Source organism: Eubalaena glacialis, chromosome 16 (genome assembly GCF_028564815.1).
Source record: "Eubalaena glacialis isolate mEubGla1 chromosome 16, mEubGla1.1.hap2.+ XY, whole genome shotgun sequence".
NCBI lineage: Eukaryota > Metazoa > Chordata > Mammalia > Artiodactyla > Balaenidae > Eubalaena > Eubalaena glacialis.
The window spans coordinates 85031471-85050830 of NC_083731.1; the positions used below are offsets into that span (position 1 = coordinate 85031471).

At 42.5% G+C, this 19360-nt stretch overlaps 1 protein-coding gene across 1 annotated transcript in view; it reads left to right on the forward strand.

The window, feature by feature from the left end:
- The window catches only part of FLT3 (fms related receptor tyrosine kinase 3), a 52611-nt gene that overhangs the window by 21124 nt on the left and 12127 nt on the right, over positions 1-19360 (forward strand). Inside the window, exons 10-19 of the mRNA XM_061170932.1 lie at positions 7427-7530; positions 8230-8338; positions 8607-8785; positions 9788-9894; positions 9981-10113; positions 10203-10307; positions 13835-13945; positions 14972-15125; positions 16924-17006; positions 18663-18790. Of these exons, the coding sequence (XP_061026915.1) occupies positions 7427-7530; positions 8230-8338; positions 8607-8785; positions 9788-9894; positions 9981-10113; positions 10203-10307; positions 13835-13945; positions 14972-15125; positions 16924-17006; positions 18663-18790 (1213 nt within the window). The remainder of the gene's footprint in view (positions 1-7426; positions 7531-8229; positions 8339-8606; positions 8786-9787; positions 9895-9980; positions 10114-10202; positions 10308-13834; positions 13946-14971; positions 15126-16923; positions 17007-18662; positions 18791-19360) is intronic.

The window sequence follows — 19360 nt, forward strand, 5'->3', positions numbered from 1 at the left end:
GCTAATTGGAAACTTTAAAATTACGTAAGTGGCTTGTTTATATTCCTATTGGATAGCACGGGTCTAGGTGAAGAGTCAGAATAAGCTCTTTTCATCTTGATCCTTCCGTTTGTTTCCTGATGACTGCACTGTTCTATACCCCAAAGTGATTTGTAACTGATCCTTGTTTGCTTTTTTAAGAAGAGTTGTAACACAGGGTTTGCATGGCATCATCTGCCCTCTCACCCAAACCTCCTAATGTTCGAAGCATTCATTTTTCAAGTAATTAAGAAAGCAGCCTTTGGACGGACACATAGTCCCCTAACTCAGGGATTCTCAACAGCAGGCTGTTGACATCCTGGGCTGGGTAATTCTTCATTCTGGGGGTCTCTCCTATGCATGATAGGATGTTTAGCAGCGTCCCTGGTCTCCACCCATTGGATGTCAGTAGCACCACTACCCCAAGTTGTGACAACCAAAAATATCTCCAGACATTGCCAAAGTCCCCTGGTGAGAAAAAATTGCCTGGGGTTGAGAACCACTGCCTTGGAGGGGTCACCCCATTGTCATAAGCCCTTATGCTGAACCATCAAACTTTTGAAGGTAGAAGGCAGGGAGTCAACCCCTCTCCTGCTAGTTGAGTTGACTACTTGTGTTCAGGATGTCGGTGCTGTCACTTTCCCCATCCTTCTTTGTATTGTGACCCCATGTCAGAGAAGCTCTTAGTTCTACAGGATTCTCTTTTGAACCTGACTCAAAGAGATAGAGGATCAATTCAATTTAGTTCAACAAATATTCCTTTAATGTCTTCTTGATGGTCTCAATGCCGTTAAGGGGCTACAAGCGTGAATAAGGTGATGTCTCCCCCCAACCCCCTCAAGTTATACAGGCACATTTAAGTGCCAGGGGCCACCTGGGAGGTCATTGCTACTTGTGCTGGTGACATCTGGCACAATTGTTAAGATTTGACAGACTCACTGATTAGAGGACCGTGTCTCTGATCTATGGGTCTTGGAGCAATCTAGTGGGCTAGTTAATCTGGTTTCACCCCATGACCACACTCTGCACCCCTGACCCCAAGCAGTTATCTTCTGGAGGTAGCTAAATGAATAAATCAGGGCAGATCCTGATTTCTATAGTGATGTGTACCTCTCATTCAAAGTTAACCTCTTTTTGTGTTGAATCCCACCAGTGAGTTCATAACCTCCTCTGGGATAGGCGCTGTCATTTCTCTGTCTTTGTACAATGCCTCGTGCAGTCAACAGCTGTTTAGTAAATGAATGAATTCATCATCACCCCTAGAAAGCAACTTAAAGTGCATAGCCTGGGCCAAAGATGAGTCAGTGGCATACTCTTTGCACTGCAAGGACCATGACACTCACCACAACACCTAGCACGTGGCACTCACCACAACACCTATCACTCAGTGTTTATTTTATTTAAAAAGTTCTTGAAGAAGTACAGTATTAATTGGTGATAACAATGCACTGGGTGTGATGGGCCGCTTGCCAAGGTGGTAATGCCAAGGTGAGATGGAGCCTCCTTCATCATGAAAAAGATGCTCAAAATGTTGAATAAAAGATGAACTACAGGGGTGGGGGATGAATTGGGAGATTAGGATTGACATATATACAATACTATGTATAAAATAGATAACTACTGAGAACCTACTGAGAACCTCTGTGTGTATAGCACAGAGAACTCTACTCAATGCTCTGTGGTGACCTAAATGGGAAGGAAATCCAAAAAAGAGGGGATATATGTATATGTATAGCTGATTCACTTTGCTGTACAGCAGAAACTAACACAACATTGTAAAGCAACTATACTCCAATAAAAATTAATTAAAGAAAAAAAAAAGATGAACTACAAAAAAATTGAACACAAGTGCTCTAAATGTCACCTGCTCTCCACATGAGGCTCTGTGTTGTGATAGGGGATGCAAACTAAATTCTAACCTGAGTTCTTTTCAATTTTTTATTATAGAAAGTTCCAAATTTACTAATAAACTCAAAGAATAGTACAGTGAGCATCCTTTACCCATCACTTAGGTTCAACAATTTAGTCAAACTGAATTTTGTTTATGAAGTACAGTATTTTCATCATGGGGCAAGAGAGGACTTTATAAGCAAAGTGACACCAGTTTTTATTTGTAACCGAAAGGTCTGTGTAATAACAGTACTACTGAAAAAGCTTTGGTGTGGTCAGAGCATGTGTGCCAGAAATCTTGCAGCTTCCCCACCTTCACAGCTTCGTTTCTCCAATTTACTTCCTCAAATATTACACCAAAGTTTATTAGGGCTTCCCTTTATGTGTTTACATTTTATGAAATTATAACTTTCCAGCAGTCCTGACAGCCTGGTCTTGGGAAAATGTTCTAGAATATTTCATCTTTTAGTTTGCCTAATTTTCTATCTCTGTAGACTTACTTATAAACAAATCTGCCTTAGCTTTTCCTAGTTCCATGGTTAAACACACACACACACACACACACACACACACACAAAACAACTTATTAGGGTGTTATAATTATTTAAGTAATTTCTTCTGAAAGAGTCTCCTTAGGCATGCCCAATCCCTGTATTTTCTTTTTCCCTGAAATATTTAATTTCCCAACTCGACCAAGTCGAAGTTCTGCCCACAACAGGCATTAACTGAGCACTTATTGGTACCAGTGGTGTGGTGGAGTCTGGGTTCTGGGTGGTGAGACATATTCCTTCTTAGGACAAAGAGAAAAGCAAGCTCTCAAGTCAATAAATGATATGTGATTACAGGAGTGTATTGAGCTTCTTTAGGAGGACTTTTTTAGTTCCCTGAAGGAGATGAGCCCTGAGTGTATACAGAAAGGAAGGAAAGACGTTTGGGGACCGTAAATAGCGGTAAATAGCGGTAAATAGCGGAACCTCCAACCAAACACTGCCCCCTCAATTGTAAGGTACTAACCACATCATGAAGCCTCACTGAGACCAAAAGAAACTTCTTTGAGCCCTACCATGTGCCGATGTGCAAAGTCCTTTATACGGATTATCTCATTTGATCTCATCATCTCATTTTATTAAATATGGAAACAGGCTATGCTACTTGCTCCACACCTGGGGCGAAGTCAATACCTTTCATTCACTCTTATTTTCTGAAATTGCCTTTAAAAAAAATAGAAATAACACCCATAATTCCACCACCAGGAATTATATTTCAGACTTTGTAACCACCATGATAGAAACATATAAGTATAGGTTTTTGTACAAACAGGAAATTAATTGTGCCATTTGTCACCTGATTTTTCACTTTAAAAATATCATCTCTTGCTGTGTTAATAAGTACATTATTATTATTTATATTATCATGTTAATGGCTTACCTTATTTACATTACCACTTTTATGGTGACAGTATTCCTCTTTTTAGAAAATTTTATCTTGACTAACTCCTGTTGATGGGCATTTACTTTAGTGTTTTTTTTTTTCTTTGCATCTTTATTTTAATGTGATTTTCTCACTTAATGTATATACCCCAGAGTAAAGGTTCTAAATGTCTTTTTTATTCAAAATGATTCCCGGACTTCATAAGCCTCATAGTAATGATGATCTAACACATTTATCGTGTTTACTAGGCACTGATATAAGCAGTTTATACAAAACCGCTTTAATAAAAACTCAACAAAAACTTCTCCTCTAACAACCATATAAGGTAGATATTATCTTCGTTTTACAGATGAGGAAACAAGCACAGAGAGACTCCGTGACTTGCCCACGGTCACACCACCGGGCAATGGCAGAGTTGCCTGCAAAGCCTGTGTTTTTAACCATTACTCTGGTACTGCCTTTTGACACCAGCTCATTTCAAAAGTGTGAGATTCTCATACCTAGTGTGTAAGAAAACAGAAGAGCAGGCATGTGCTTTGGTTATTTAAAAAGAAAAGTGTGCCGCCTTATGAGATGTGCTGTGCTATGCTATTGGGTTTTTAACGATTATGTAATACTTCCCCAGGCTTGTGGGCTCCCCTGAAATAAAATACAAATGAGCATGGTATTAAGTAGATTGATATAAAGTCATCAGTACCTCTCCTGCCCCCTGCCCGGCTTTCTTTGTTTAACTCTGGACAGAAATGTGTGCAGACTGGGTTCAACTTCAGCCAGGCTGTACCCGCTCCGTGTCCTGCAGTCTGAGGGGGCAGGATCTGCTGATGGGGGTCTCCCAGTGCCGGGTAAAGTCACTCACTCCTGCCAGCCCCTCACTCTCCAGTTTCAGAAGCTCTCAGCTTCCCCAGTCTGTGCTTTATTATGCCCTGTTTTCTGGTTTGACTTTTATCATCCCTTGCTCTTTGAATAAAGCATTTTTTATAGTGAAATTACTCCCTGAGCTGCTGGAAAGACCTGCCCCTTTTCAACTCCCCAGCTCTGGGCACTAAATGGAAAAGAAAAATCACCTGCATTTTGCTTGTAACAGAGGAGAAATCCCTTCTCATAGTTGTGATGAGAATACATCTTCTTAGTCACCAAAGATATTTCACTGTGAACTCCAGTTTCCTGATCTCCCATCTCATGGCCGCTGGCCATTTTCAGAAAAACCCCAGGGAAAAAGGAAGTTCGAAACTCCCTGGCACTAATGGTTAGTCCCCTTGGAATTTCCAGGGGAGGGTCGGCGATGCAGTTGTTGCTTTTGCTGGGGTTAACTGCCATAAACAGGAAGACAGGCGGTTGAGAAGGACCTGGATATTCAATTTTGTGTTCAGGCTATTTCTGTGACCGATTTCCTACCTGGAAGAATGAGAATGTTTCAGATGCTCTCTTGTCTATCCCATCGCAAGTCATGCTCCATTCAGACAGCACAAAAGACTTAGGAGGGAAAACGTTTACAAAACAGATTGGTCTGCGTGATAATCAATAGTTGTATAGGTAATTTCTTTTATGTTAATTTTTATTGGATTATAGTTGCCTTATAATGTTGTGTTAGTTTCTGCTGTACAGCAAAGTGAATCAGCTATATGTATACATATATCTCCTCTTTTTCTGGATTTCCTTCCCATTTAGGTCACCACAGAGCATTGAGTAGAGTTCCCTGTGCTATACAGTAGGTTCTCATTAGTTGGTAATTTCTTTATCAAATTGATCGGTGCTTTTGGCATGGTCCCTGCCTAGCACACTGGCTTCTTTTTTATCTCTTCTCTTCTTCCTTTTCAGGGTCTTTGGCTATTGTCCGGTGAGAATTACATTTTCCCTTTTAGAAGCTCACATCTTTCTCTTCTTGGACCACTTAAACCCTGCCTTCATAAAGTCTGGAAATCGCATGTACCTATACTTACTTTTCTCCCTAAAGTTATAATTTGTCTTTCCCGCAATCCTTCTGTCATTTCCACTTCACCAGCCGTTTCCTTCTCATTGTCCAGAAGTAGGTCAGCCTAAGAAATTCCCCTTTCTGCTTCTTCAGCCCTCTTGTCAACAAGGCAAACAAAAAGCTTCTTCAGTGCTCACTTGATAGGAAATGAAATCTCCCATCACTATACACAGAATTACCTTTAAGCTTCCGAGTTAAGGATGCAGAACATTGGTGTCAAATGAACCTGGGCTCAAAATCTTCTCCATTGATTGCCAGGTGTGCGGTTTGACTCTTAGGAATCAGCTGGGATTCTGTTCTCTCCTTCCTCTTCACGTCCAATCCAGCACCTGCTGTTTCTTTTTGTTCTGGTGCCTCTGGGGTTGGTTCTTTCCTCTCCCTCCCCATTTTCCCTGCCTTAGACAACACTCATCTTTTCACACTCTGAACTCTCAAATCTGAACTTTTACTTCTCCTCTCCTAAGATTTCCCACATTATAGTGTAACTGCACATTGCTTGTCTGCCTTCGCCACCAAACTGTAAATTCCGTGAGAACAGAAACCTAGTTTTGTTAACTCACTGTTGTATTCCCGATTCCTCCCACAAATAGCCTCTACCATTGACAGGAGAAAGAATGAGTGAATTCATGGATGAATGAATGACTTCCTAGGTTACTTCAACAGCTACCTCCAGACTTCCCCCCAATAAACTTTCCTGCTGCCATCACTCTAAACTAAAATACTGTTCAGAACATTCCTCTCCTGCTCAGGAATCCACATCTCCTCCCTGCTTTCTCCATCAGGTCGAAATAATTAGGCTTGTTTTCCAAGGTCCCAGATCAGTTGGCCTCACCCTGCCCATTTAGCCCTCTGTTCTGCTACATCCCGCCCTGCACCTCTGCTCTAGCCAAGAAGCCTCCCCGTTTCTCTCCTTGTGGCCTTATGAGTTCCTGTCTCATGGCTTAAATCATGCCGTTGCCCCCTGCTTGGATGTCTTTTCTTTACTCTCTCATGAAAACCAACTCACCTCTAAAGACCTAGCTCAATTCCTGCTTCTATGAAGCCCTCTGAACTTTTCTCATGACACTGGCCTCTGCCTTCTTTGATCTTCTACAGGCCTTCAGTTTGATGCTTTCACTCTTCCACATAGGCAGGTTTTGTCCACCCACCTGGATTATGATATCTCTGAGGACCGGAGCCATATTCATAGGTCTTTTGCATCCTACATAGTTCCTCCTGTTCACATTTCCTATGTACACATACTTTTTCTTTCCTTTTTTACTTCAAGTAGGCTATATAGAGGTGGCCTAATTCAGTATCTTCTGAACAAGGCTTAGATTTTCTCATTCTAAGGGAAATTTTTTTTCTATTTCTTCAATGCATGAAGGCACATTCAACAACTCCTTGCTTCCCCACCTCTCCTATAATATCCACCATCCCGTATACCTGCTAAGCTTGGTGGATTATCCCCAATACTATATACCTGGTAGGCTTGGTGGATGATCCCCAATACCATATACCTGGTAGGCTTGGTGGATGAGCACTCCAAGTAGATACTAGAGCCTCCTGAGACCACTCAAAGACATCTGTACTCAGTGGATTTGAGCCCTCATCGCTGTCAATCCCTATGTAAGTCAAGGGTTGGTCATAGGTCCTGCCTTGGACCAACGTCAGAGAGCTATCCTTTCAGGAAGCTGGGGGGGTCCATGGGCTCTGCCATGTACCAAGGTTCTTCCATACTTCCAGGAAGTCAGACTAGTCTGGAATGTATGTAACAGTAGGGGCCGGAACCTTCTTGTCTCTCTTAGCAGCTCCAGCCTCGATCAGTGCTTCTCAACCTTTAATGTGCATGTGAATTCCATGGAGATCATCTTAAAATGCAGACTCTGAGTCAGTAGGTTTGGGGTGGGGCCTGAGATTTTGTATTTCTAGCAAGCTCCTAGATAATACCAAGGCTGATGCTGCCTGTTTGTGGACCACACTTTGAGTAGGAAGAGCATCTGGGCACCTCCCTGTCCACTGAACTTGAGAGAAGTGAGTGTCTTCAGGAAGACTTACTCCCATGCACACCGTTATTCATTTCAACATCTCCTCAAAGAATGTGGCTAAGTCTGTCTTTAATTCTTTTTCCAACAGCATATCTAAGTTTTGCAACCATAAACACCAGCCAGGACAATATATCTTCCATGCAGAAAATGATGACGCCCAGTTCACAAAAATGTTCACGCTGAATATAAGAAGTAAGTGAAGCTGTCAAGAAATTGTATTTTACGCTTGTAACTCCTTAATAATGTATTAACTCGGATCAGAAAGAGATAAGCCATGGCTTAGGGAAGGAATGCTACAAAAGTGTTTTGACATGCTGAAGTGTTTTGAAATTGTACTTTCGTATCTACTGGCTTGTTGATACGCAGATCTCTTTCTGGGCTCATCCTTTGAAGCTAAGATGCTGATTCCATATCCTCTCTGAAGGTGCTGTACTGTGTGACTTTATTGATTTTAGTACTTTGACAGGTCCTGTTAAGGAAAGGCCAAGAGTCATACTACCTGCCATTTAGTTGTTTTAATAATCTTTGTTTCTCTGGTCCATGAAAAGATGAGAGTGCATTTCGCTGGACTTTTTGCAGGTGCTTCTCCTGAAGCTAAGACTCATTTTAGGATGCTCAGTAGATAGAGGTCTACACCTGAGCTCTCTCGAGGAGGGGTCTAGCGGTGGAAAAGGGGGTGCTCCCCAGAGAAGTTTAGGGCCGCCTGCACAAAAGGTGACACAAGGGGAAAGAGGGCCCCCTCTTTGAGTCACCCTGCATGAGACACGCTCCCAGGAGCACGAACTGCGTAGATGCGTAGAGTACGTGAGCAGCCTATATGAAGCTGACTTTGAAACCCTTTCTGGAAAGCACTGTACTTCATGAGCTTGATTTCCCTGTTGTTTTCTACAGGGAAACCTCAAGTGCTTGCCGAGGCATCGGCAAGTCAGGCTTCTTGCTCCTCTGACGGGTACCCGTTACCGTCTTGGACCTGGAAGAAGTGTTCAGACAAGTCTCCCAAGTAATGAAGACACTGGCCCCTCTTGTGTTAGAAGAACATAAAACTCTCTCTGACATGTTGACTGTTTCTCATGAATTCAGTTTAAGAAGAAACGATGAAGCATTTAAAATGCTTACCTTCTGAGTCGACCATAATTCTAAATGGTCATAGATTGTTTCTGATAACCTTTAATAGATGTGTCTCTTGTAGACCCCACTAGAGAAACCCTCACTTCCAATCCGACGATAGCCCCGCCCGTCTAAATTCTCTGTCTGCTGCTTCTTTTCAGCTGCACAGAAGAGATCACAGAAGGAATTTGGAATAAAAAGGCCAACAGAAAAGTATTTGGACAGTGGATATCAAGCAGCACCCTGAACATGAGTGAGGCCGTCAAAGGGTTCCTGGTGAAGTGCTGTGCATACAATTCCCTCGGCACCTCTTGCGAAACAATCCTTCTAAACTCACCAGGTAGACAGCAGTTGCTATTGTAACACACCACCCTCAGGAATTCCCTACTAGAAGTTAGTCCCTGTCGTTCGCTTTTATTTGGGGAGTTTTACAGGAGTGTGTAGGTTCAGTGTGTGAGACGAGAAGGCTTTTTGAGTCAGGCAAGAATCCCCACTGAACACACATGTTTTGTAGTTCAAGGGCAGAGTGACTTCTACTGACATTATTGTGACTCATGAATTCAAGTGATGTGGGTAGAACCATAAGCTCCCAGTATAATGGACATCTACCAAGAAATCCAGCTCTAGGGAAACAGATTTAGTAATTTGGAGTCTCTACCACTTTCCATTTTGGTTAATCTCCTTATCTGCCTTTAGCTTGCCGTTTTATCATTTTTGGTTTGATATTTAGATCCCTCCTAAATTAAGCAATTCTGAAACCTGACCACCTACACTAATGGTTCAAAATCACCAGCATCCCCAAACTAACTTCCCCACATTCGTATGACCGCTTCATAGTGGGAACACAAATTTCTTTTTTTTTTTTTTTAATTGAGGTATAGTTGATTTACAATGTTGTGTTAGTTTCTGAGGTACAGCAAAGTGATGCAGTTTTATATAAATATATATGTATATTCTTTTCAGATTCTTTTCCATTATAGTTTATTACAAAATATTGAATATAGTTCCCTGTGCTATACAGTAGGACGGTGTCGTTTATCTAGTTTATATATAGTAGACGAACATCTTTTTTTTATCTGACTTTCACATCCTGTGGGTTTAAATAGATGTAATTCTTAAAACCCCTAGTAAATGATTTTTTAAAATGGGTTCAGAATCATTTAAAATTTTCTGGGAAGGAATCGTTCTTTAAGTGAACATGGCCTGATTTTCTGTGGGGATAGCGTATTAGTAGAGGGCTTGTAGGTTCCTCAGACAGGATGTGAGACACTGTAACGAGCTTTCTGCTACAGTATCCACCAGGAATTCTCATCCACTGCTCCTTGATGCTCTTCCCTTGCAGGCCCCTTCCCTTTCATCCAGGACAACATCTCATTCTATGCAACAATTGGCCTCTGTCTTCCCTTTATTGCCGTTTTAACCATGCTAATTTGTCACAAGTACAAAAAGGTAAAAGCAAAGGTAAAACATCATCATTGTGTCCCATTTCTGAAGAACTCTCTATGGCTAATCGACTCATTATTTCATCTCTGAAGCAATTTCGGTACGAAAGCCAGCTACAGATGGTGCAGGTGACCGGCTCTCTGGATAATGAGTACTTCTACATTGATTTCAGAGAATACGAATATGATCTCAAATGGGAGTTTCCAAGAGAAAATTTAGAATTTGGTAAGAATCAGATGTTCCAAATGTTTCTGTTGAGTTTCCTTCTTGTTGGAAAATCTTCAACATGCACTCACTCACCATGTGTCTTGCAGGGAAGGTCCTGGGATCGGGTGCTTTTGGGAAAGTGATGAATGCAACCGCCTATGGAATCAGTAAGACAGGGGTCTCAATCCAGGTCGCAGTCAAAATGCTGAAAGGTACGGTTACATCAATCAATAGCCACAGAGACGCACAAAGAGGGGAGGTGCCGCCTCCCACCTCCTCTTTTCCATCATTGCTATGGTTACTGCTTGCCATCCTTCAAAGCTAAAAAGGGAGTGAGTTGGGGTGGGTGTCAACCAAGTCATGAATATAAAATACAAGTCGTGAACACAAAACTCCACCTCTTCTTCCTCTTCTCTCTTTGTTTATGTTTTTTCAGCCTCAATATTTGGGGATACCATTGCTACAGGCAGCTGTGCGTCTTACATTTCGACACAGACTCTGGGTAGAAGAGGGAATTGGCGCCTTCTGTATCACTTCCCACTCATTTCTCATCCGCTGCCACCTGGCTCTCCCTAACCTCCTCCCCTTAGTATCACTCACTTAGCAAGAGTGCCCCCAGCTGGCTTTGGCTAAGCGATCAGTGACGACCACCTCCACCATCACCATGAACCAAGCCTGTCTAATGGGCATTACTTGAATTTTTAGCATAAATTGGCACGATTGACAGTTCCCTCCATCTTTATTGTGCTTTCTTCCTTTGGTTTCCATGTCACCATATTCTTCTGGTTTCCTCCTACCCCTCTGACTGCTTCACAGTCCTTTGCTGGCCCCTCATCTTCTCACCCAGCTTCTCACCCAGCAGAGTTCCTGAAGGCTTGCTCCTGGGCCCCCTTCCCTTTTCACTCCGCATGCTCATGGGCTGTCTCAGCTTACCCGTGACCTCATCCCATGTACCAATGGTTCTCACGATTGCACCTCCCTTCTGAGCTTCAGGTTATGTCCAAGTGCTTGGACGTCTCCAGAGTCCCTTGAATTCAGCTTATTCAAAGTGGACTCCTCCAACCCTGGCTCTCTGTCAGCCCTCCCTCTCTCACTGATTGGTTGTGAGTACCAATGACTGGCCATGTGCCACCCAGGCAGGCCAACCAGAAACCTAGGACTGACTCATCCTTGAAACCATCCTCATTCTAATTCCCTGTAGGCTATTCCTGTCAGGCTTCCTGCCTGGTGCCTCTTGAGTTCATCCTCTTTTCTCTTAACCTCTGTTACTACCACCCAGCCCGAGTCTATCCCTTCTGAATGGATGCACTAGCCTTCCAAGCAACTACCCTATATGCACTCTTACCTCCTTTTGGATTCTGAAGCCCAAGTGATGGTTATGAAATGCAAAGCAGAGCATATAATTTTCCTACTTAACCTTTCCAGTTGCTTTTAATTTCTCGTGAACAGTCCACACAGCCCAGCACGACATGGCTGCAGCTCGCCTCTCCCCTCTCACCCCAGTGCTGCAGCACAGCCGGCTCTCAGTTCCTCTGGAGCACAGGGCTCCCTCCCACCTCAGGGCCTTTGCACAGATCATCCTTCTGCCTCTGCTTCCCCTTTCACGTCTTTATCGCCTGCTCCTCCTGTAGATCTCAGCTCAAATACCACTTGCTCAGGGAAGCCTTCTCTCACGCCACAGATGAGCTCAAGTTCCTTGCTAGATCCTATATCCCAGCTCTCTGTGGGTTTTTTTCCCCCATAAAGTTGATCACAACTATAATTACATATTTGTTTAATTATTTAACTAATGTCTTAGCTGCCTCAGTAGTCTGTAAGCCTCATGAGGGTGGGTCTGTATGTTTTGCTATGCTGTCCTCTTTCTTGATCTTGGCCCATCCTGTTTTCAGGATGGCATGTTCTTCCTCGCCCTTCCCACTGTGAATTCACCTGGTTAACTCCTGGTTTCCCTCAGGTCTCAGCATAGATATTTGGTGTCCCCTTCCCCACCCTCCCTAAGGCTGGGTTAGGTGTCCCTCTTCTGTGGGACAGCACCCCTACTTTCATTTGCCATGTGGCATTTATTTTTTATTTGTATTTATTTTTTATTGAAGTATAGTTGATTTACAATGTTGTATTAGTTTCTGCTGTACAGCAAAGTGATTCAATTATACATATGTATACATTCTTTTTTATATTCTTTTCCATTATGGATATTGATTATAGTTCCCGTGCTATATAGTAGGACCTTGTTGTGTTTCCATTCTATATATAATAGTTTGCATCTGCTAATCCCAGACTCCCAATCCATCCCTCCCCCACCCCCCTCCCTCTTGGCAACTATAAGTCTGTTCTTTATGTCTGTGAGTCTGTTTCTGTTTCATAGATAGGTTTATTTGTGCCATGTGGCATTTATGACACTATATTGTAATTGTTCATTTACCTGTCTCCCCTTTCAAGGAGGCTCTAAGCTCCAGGAAGACAGGGGCTGTGTCTTTCTATCATTTATTCCCCCAAGGCCTGGCACATTGCCTCATACACAGTTGGCATTCAATAAATACTTGTTGAATGAATGAATGAATGAAAAGTCAGGTAATGGTATATGAAAGTGCTTTGAAAGAGTTAAGCACACTGTAAAAATATATTCTTTTGGTCATGAGGAACAAGACATGGACAACTGAAAGCCACGAATCCCTATAAAACATGAGGTAGTGGAAAACCTGAGGTACAGTGGGTCCCAGTGCACACAGTGAAGGATGTCACTCCCAGGCTAAGAAGTTGGAAATCAGGATGCCCCTGAGAGCTCACACAAGTCAAAACAGATGACATCAAAGCTCTGGGAAAGCCACATAAAGGCTACATGTCTTCCAGGACAAAATAATGACACCTGGAAATAGCTAATCAAATCTGCATTGAATGTAAAGAAAAGTTACTCTATCTGTAAGAAAGAATATGTTAACAGAGGGGGGGGTGCCTGGAGAGGGAGGCCCAGAGACCCTGCCCTTGCCTCTAGGGCTCCAGCACCCTCCCGGGCAGGGGTGTCCTGACCACCTGGGCACATTGGCCTCAATGACAGGAGACCTTTGAGTTCACCAATAAGTACCTCCATGCTATACTTCTAAGCAAGATGTTGAATACAGTTTGCCAAGCTCTCTAGACTTACTCCAGGGAGAGTAAGTGGATACATTCTAGCCTACCCAGCAGTTCTGTTCCTCATGATCAATTAGGGAGTCTCTTGAGAACTTGGTCAGTGGGAATTGGTCTTCTTTGACCTTCTCACCGTTGGATCCACTGACAAATTTAAGATTCTAGACCTGAGGGTCACAGGCTGGAACCAACCACCCTCGCTGACATTCCCATCTTGTCACTCTATGACTTCAACAAATAAAAGTGTCAAAAAAAAAAAAAAGTATGTTTCTCCCTTCAGCATATTTATTAACTTCAACTGTGGAGGAAAATCATGTATTATTATTATTTTGTTTTATTTTATTTTTTAAGGGTCAATTATAAAGATTTTTATTTTGTAGGTAGAGGAAAGTCCAGTAGAAAGGCACATTATTTGGTTCAACTTTCATGCTACAATCTTTGAAATTCTGCCTTAAAACATAGGGTATTATTATTCAAAATGTATGTATTATTGTATGTATTTTTAAACTTTTATGGAAATCTACTCTGAACTGAGGAAAATTTTAATTTATTGAATAACCTAAAATACCTAATTTACTTCCATTTTACATTTGTAATGCCCTGCCATTGACAGAAAAAGCAGACAGCTCGGAAAGAGAGGCTCTCATGTCTGAACTCAAAATGATGACCCACCTGGGCAGCCACGAGAATATTGTGAATCTGCTGGGGGCGTGCACCCTGTCAGGTAACCAGTTCCCACTAAGAACACCTAATCGAAAACGTTTTAGCCTGAAGACAAAAAGGGCATTTGTTCTCGTGTTTCTCTCCTTCTCTCAGTCACAGGGTGGGCCCCCAAACCCAAGTGGGATTGGACACACCTCACTCTAGAGTCAGATGGGTCAGTGTAGACAACGCCTGTCTTCATCAGGATGAGCCACGTATTCTAACCTACTTAAAGGGACTTCCCTGGTGGTTCAGCGGTTAGGATTCTGGGCTTTCACTGCCTTGGCCCAGGTTCAATCCCTGGTCAGGGAACTAAGATCCTGCAAGCCGTGTGGCACAGCCAAAAAAAAAAAAAAAAAAAACCCACAATAATAATAACAACGCTGCAAGTACATTTTGTGGTGTCTCTCTACGTGCTCAGAGGGTGTTTCTCTCTGGCTGTGGAGCTGGCCCAGATGCAGTGCTGAGCTGCACAGCTTGGCCATGGCCCTAACTGAGCTGCTTCAAGTAAGGCGTAGCCAAGGAAGGGTTTCAAACTCTATTCTCCCAGAATCCAATGGAGCATGTGCTCTGATTCTCTCGCTTCTGCCTAGAAGTACCCGAACCCTGTGCCCAAGGGTCGTTCCTTCTGGGACAGCCAGCCGGGCACTGGGACAGAGAAATAGAGAGAAAATGGATGTAAGAGGTGCCTAGGGATGTATTTCTCCCTCCTCGGGTAAACCGCAAATCAGCTTATATTTACCAAGTGCTCACAACGCAGTCAACATATTATTCCCAGTTGCAAACTGGAGAATTTAGGTGGCCAGTGGTTCTTGGTGAGGCCACATGGGCCAAAGTGGAAGGCAACAAGAGACAGATTTCCGAGGAGTTTGAGCAAAAAACTGAAATTGAATTTAAAGTCCAAGAAGAGATAGGTTCAGAGAGAGCTGTACTCTCCCCAAGTCAGGGGAGAAGGGAGTTCTCATAGAGTATGGTTTCTGCTACACAAATGTCTGAAAAAAATTATTTGGTGTCTGTATACCTAGGATTAAAACTGTCACTATTTCAGGACCAATTTACTTGATTTTTGAATATTGTTGCTATGGTGACCTTCTCAACTATCTAAGAAGTAAAAGAGAAAAATTTCATAGGACGTGGACGGAGATTTTCAAGGAACATAATTTCAGTTTTTATCCCACTTTCCAATCACCCCCTAATTCCAGGTAAGAGACTGGGTCACAGTTTCATAATAATACATTACAGAACAGACAAAGTATGATGGTTAAACACACCCCACTGGCCAGTTTCTAAAGGCCGTCATCCAGCATTTTGTGTGGTCTGTGGGTTCTAAGACCTAGAAAGGTCTCTTATCTTTGTTATAGTTTCCCTGTTGATTTGAACAATGAGGCTTTCCCTTTCCTACAGTACAGGTACTGCAGCTGAACCAATTCTGTCCACCGGCGCCTAATCACATCCTAGACATATATTCAGTTTTAGGAAAGGTGCATTATTCAATATGTCAGGCCTCCTGGCTGACACATGGGTATTGGTAGAAAGAATGAACCCCTTTCCCAAAGCCCTTGATATATTCATAGAAAGTAGTGCAGGTCCTGGGAGTATTGCCCAAAAGAGCTCTAAACTCATAAATCGGATTTTTAAAAATTAGGATGGATTGATTGACATAATGATGGGGACAAAATAAAGTAGTGGTGACATTTGTCTCTATGCTCTGCCTTGTATATTCTGCCATCTGTGGGATCCTGAGTGATTCTCAGTCCCAAGAGGGCTGTAGGTTTGGCGGGATGCTCGTCCTCATCCTTGGAAATTTCCTACTAATTACCTGAACATCATAGCTCGATAACATCCTTCTCTGAATGAATTCACAGGCACTCTGATAGAATGATTCCTCAAGCCACAGTGCATCCCTAGTTCCCTCCTACATGAAAGCTCTCCCTTTTTCTAAATGCGGATTTGTCAGAGACTGTTAGCTTTACTGGGGGACTTTTGGAGGATCCGTTTGAGATTCCTTGTTTTCTTAGCATGTAAGTTTCAGCTCACACCTCTGGCCTTCTAATGCTGAGACAGAGACCAGCATCTTAACACCAGGGACCCCATGGAAACCCCATGCATGTCTTTGTGCAGCTGCCCTTAATCATTTCACACCAAACTTCCCTTTTACACTCATTTCTCAGTTCATATTCCCAAACTGAGAGGATTCTGTAATGTCATCCAAATTCTAGAACAGAGAATTCGTGTGTGACCAGGACTCCATGGTTAGTGACAACAATGCTGGTCACTCAGTGCCTTTGATTCATTCCAGTCACTGGGTATTAAACACACTGAAGCAATTACTTTTGGAATATTTGTGGTCTGAAAGCATTAAGTTATTTTCTAAAGATGTGGACTTTGTAATTGGGGTAAACTATTATGCTGGAATAAACTGAATCATTGTCTGTATATAATGTATACAAAATTCCTCAGTGAAGCGTTCTGTATTATACACAGTAAAAGAGATTTTCCTTATTACTGTTTATTAATTTCACAGGAAAAGGGAATGAGCTTTACAAAGGCCAACCTGCAAAAAAAAAAGGATGATGAAACACTAAAAGGTCTCTATAGAAGGTCTATATTACATGGACCTTTATAGGGAAAGTCACACTCTTTATTAGCTTCATGATTTCAGCAAATCATATTTATCTCACCCAGCCTAGTTTTTCTTTTATAAAATGTGACGTTGACACCCAGCTTGTAGGGTTGTGGGAAGGATTGAGTGAGGTCCTCTTTGAACCGTAAGATTCCGTACAGATAACAGGGATCACTCTTATCCTTGTTCGACAGACAGGCTCAATTACACAGATGTGTTTAATGTCCACACACACAAAAAGGACTAGTTGATGCCATGCTTTTAATTTAAAAGCCCATTTATAATTGGAATTCACTTATTTGATGAATTGTATTTTTTCTAATAAAATGTCTACTCAGAAGAAGAACATAAATAATGAAATAACTTTTTTTAAATAGTATGCCTGGTTCAAGAGAAGTCCAAATACAGCCGGACTCAGATCCTGTCTCAGGGTTCAATGGGAATTCATTTCAATCCGAAGGTAATATTTTATTCTAAATAGTAGCACTTCCAAATAGAAATGGATACAAGAGTTCTGTGTTAGCTATTTTTAAAAAGTGTGTAAATGCAAAAGCATGTTTATCTTTGCTAATGTCATCTATAGGCTTTATTAATGCATATTTGCTTTATAGCATTTAAAAAAAATAAATTTATTTATGGCTGCATTGGGTCTTCGTTGCTACGACTGGGCTTTCTCTAGTTGTGGAGAGCGGGGGCTACTCTTCGTTGCAGTGTGCAGGCTTCTCACTGTGGTGGCTTCTCTTGTTGCAGAGCACGGGCTCTAGGCGCGTGGGCTTCAGTAGTTGTGGCGCGCGGGCTTAGTTGCTCCGCGGCATGTGGGATCTTCCCAGACCAGGGCTTGAACCTTGTCCCCTGCATTGGCAGGCGGATTCTTAACCACTGCACCACCAGGGAAGTCCCAATGCATATTTACTTTAAAGGTAGTGAAAAGCCACCAGTTTAGTAGTGTGAATTTTATGTCAATGTTTCTACTAACAAACACTGAGAGCTATTTTATTTGATCAGGTTATTCTTTTTAAAAGTCGTAAATTGGGACTTTCCTGGCAGTTCAGTGGTTAAGAGTCTGCGCTTCCACTGCAGGGGACATGGGTTCGATTCCTGGTTGGGGAACTAAGATCCCACAAGCCACACAGTGCGGGGGAAAAAAAAAAAAAAGGATTAATTAGAAGAACATTAAGGACTTCCCTGGTAGCGCAGGGTTAAGAATCCGCCTGCCAATGCAGGGGACACCGTTCGATCCCTGGTCTGGGAAGATCCCACATGCCGCGGAGCAACTAAGCCCGTGCGCCACAACTACTGAGCCTGCGCTCTAGAGCCCACGAGCCACAACTACTGAAGCCCACGCGCCTAGAGCCCGCGCTCCGCAACAAGAGAAGCCACCGCAATGAGAAGCCCGCGCACCGCAAGGAAGAGTAGCCCCCGCTCGCCGCAACTAGAGAAAGCCCGCGCGCAGCAACAAAGACCCAACGCAGCCAAAAATAAATAAATAAATAAATTTATTATTTAAAAAAAAAAAACTTCAGTGGTGTCACACACACAATGAAGAGTTTCATTGCCCTTAAAAAAAAAACAAACATTAATTGCACAAACAGTTCATAAAATGTAGTAGATAATTGGTAATTCTTTTCCCAGTGTGACAAAACTACCTAGTGCAAAAGAAACCCCTGAGTCATCCCCAGAGAGCTGGAGAATTCACTCCTCTAACCAAAGAGAATCTTTAGGTGACCCTTCCTGGGCTGCACAGTTCTCTGCATAAATAGGTTAGCCCTGGTGCCACCAGGAAGATGATGCAATAGCTCCATTTGTACATGAGGTGCTCACAGAGGTTTATAAGACAACTTCTTTTCTTTTTTTTAATTAAAGTATAGCCGACGTACAATATTATATAAGTTATAGGTGTACTATATGGTGATTCACAATTTTAAAGGTTCTACTCCATTTATAGTCATTATAGAATATCAGCTATATTCCCTGTGTTGTGCAATATATCTTTGTAGCTTATTTTGTACATAATAGTTTGTACCTCTAAATCCCCTCCCCCTATCTTGCCCCTCCCCCTTCCATAAGGCAACTTCTTTGCATTTTGGCAAAAATGAGGACCAGTTGTATTTTACAGATGAAATTGAATACGAGAACCAAAAAAGGCTGGAGGAAGAAGAGGACTTGAATGTACTTACCTTTGAAGATCTTCTTTGCTTTGCATATCAAGTGGCCAAAGGAATGGAATTTCTGGAATTTAAGTCGGTAAGCTCCTTTTAAAAACGAAACTCACAATACCAACAACAAAAAGATAATTTTGAAGAAGAGATGTGGGGTTTTCTTTTTTTCTTGTTTATTTTAACTTGCAGCTCTTAAAGTCTGTCTTTCCCTCCCGTTCACAGTTGGAGTCACCTAGGATGTTACATGGGCTCTTGGCTAATTATAGTATAAAGGTCAGGGATCCCTTATTAAATGATGGTTATCACAGCCCTCCCAGACGGTCCAAAGTCCTTGAAGCTTCCAGATAGGAAGTCCTCAGGAATCCCTCCTCAAAACCAGGTGTAGCCCTGTTGGACAGTCACTTCAGGTCATTTAGACTGTGTCCTACATTTGACCCAGGGGGTGAGCAGAGGCTCAGATCCCGGGTGGTCTTTAGGCCAAGCCAGCCGCCCAAGGCACCGGTGTCTCTTTCGAGAGTTTGCTGTGGGCTGGCAGCAGCCTTGGGGGTCTGCTAATCCCAGATCCACTGGGGCTGTGATGTGAAGACCTCAGAGCCCCCTCACACCATGGACTCTGCCCCAGTTTCGCATTCTTTCTATAATATTCTTTCAGTCC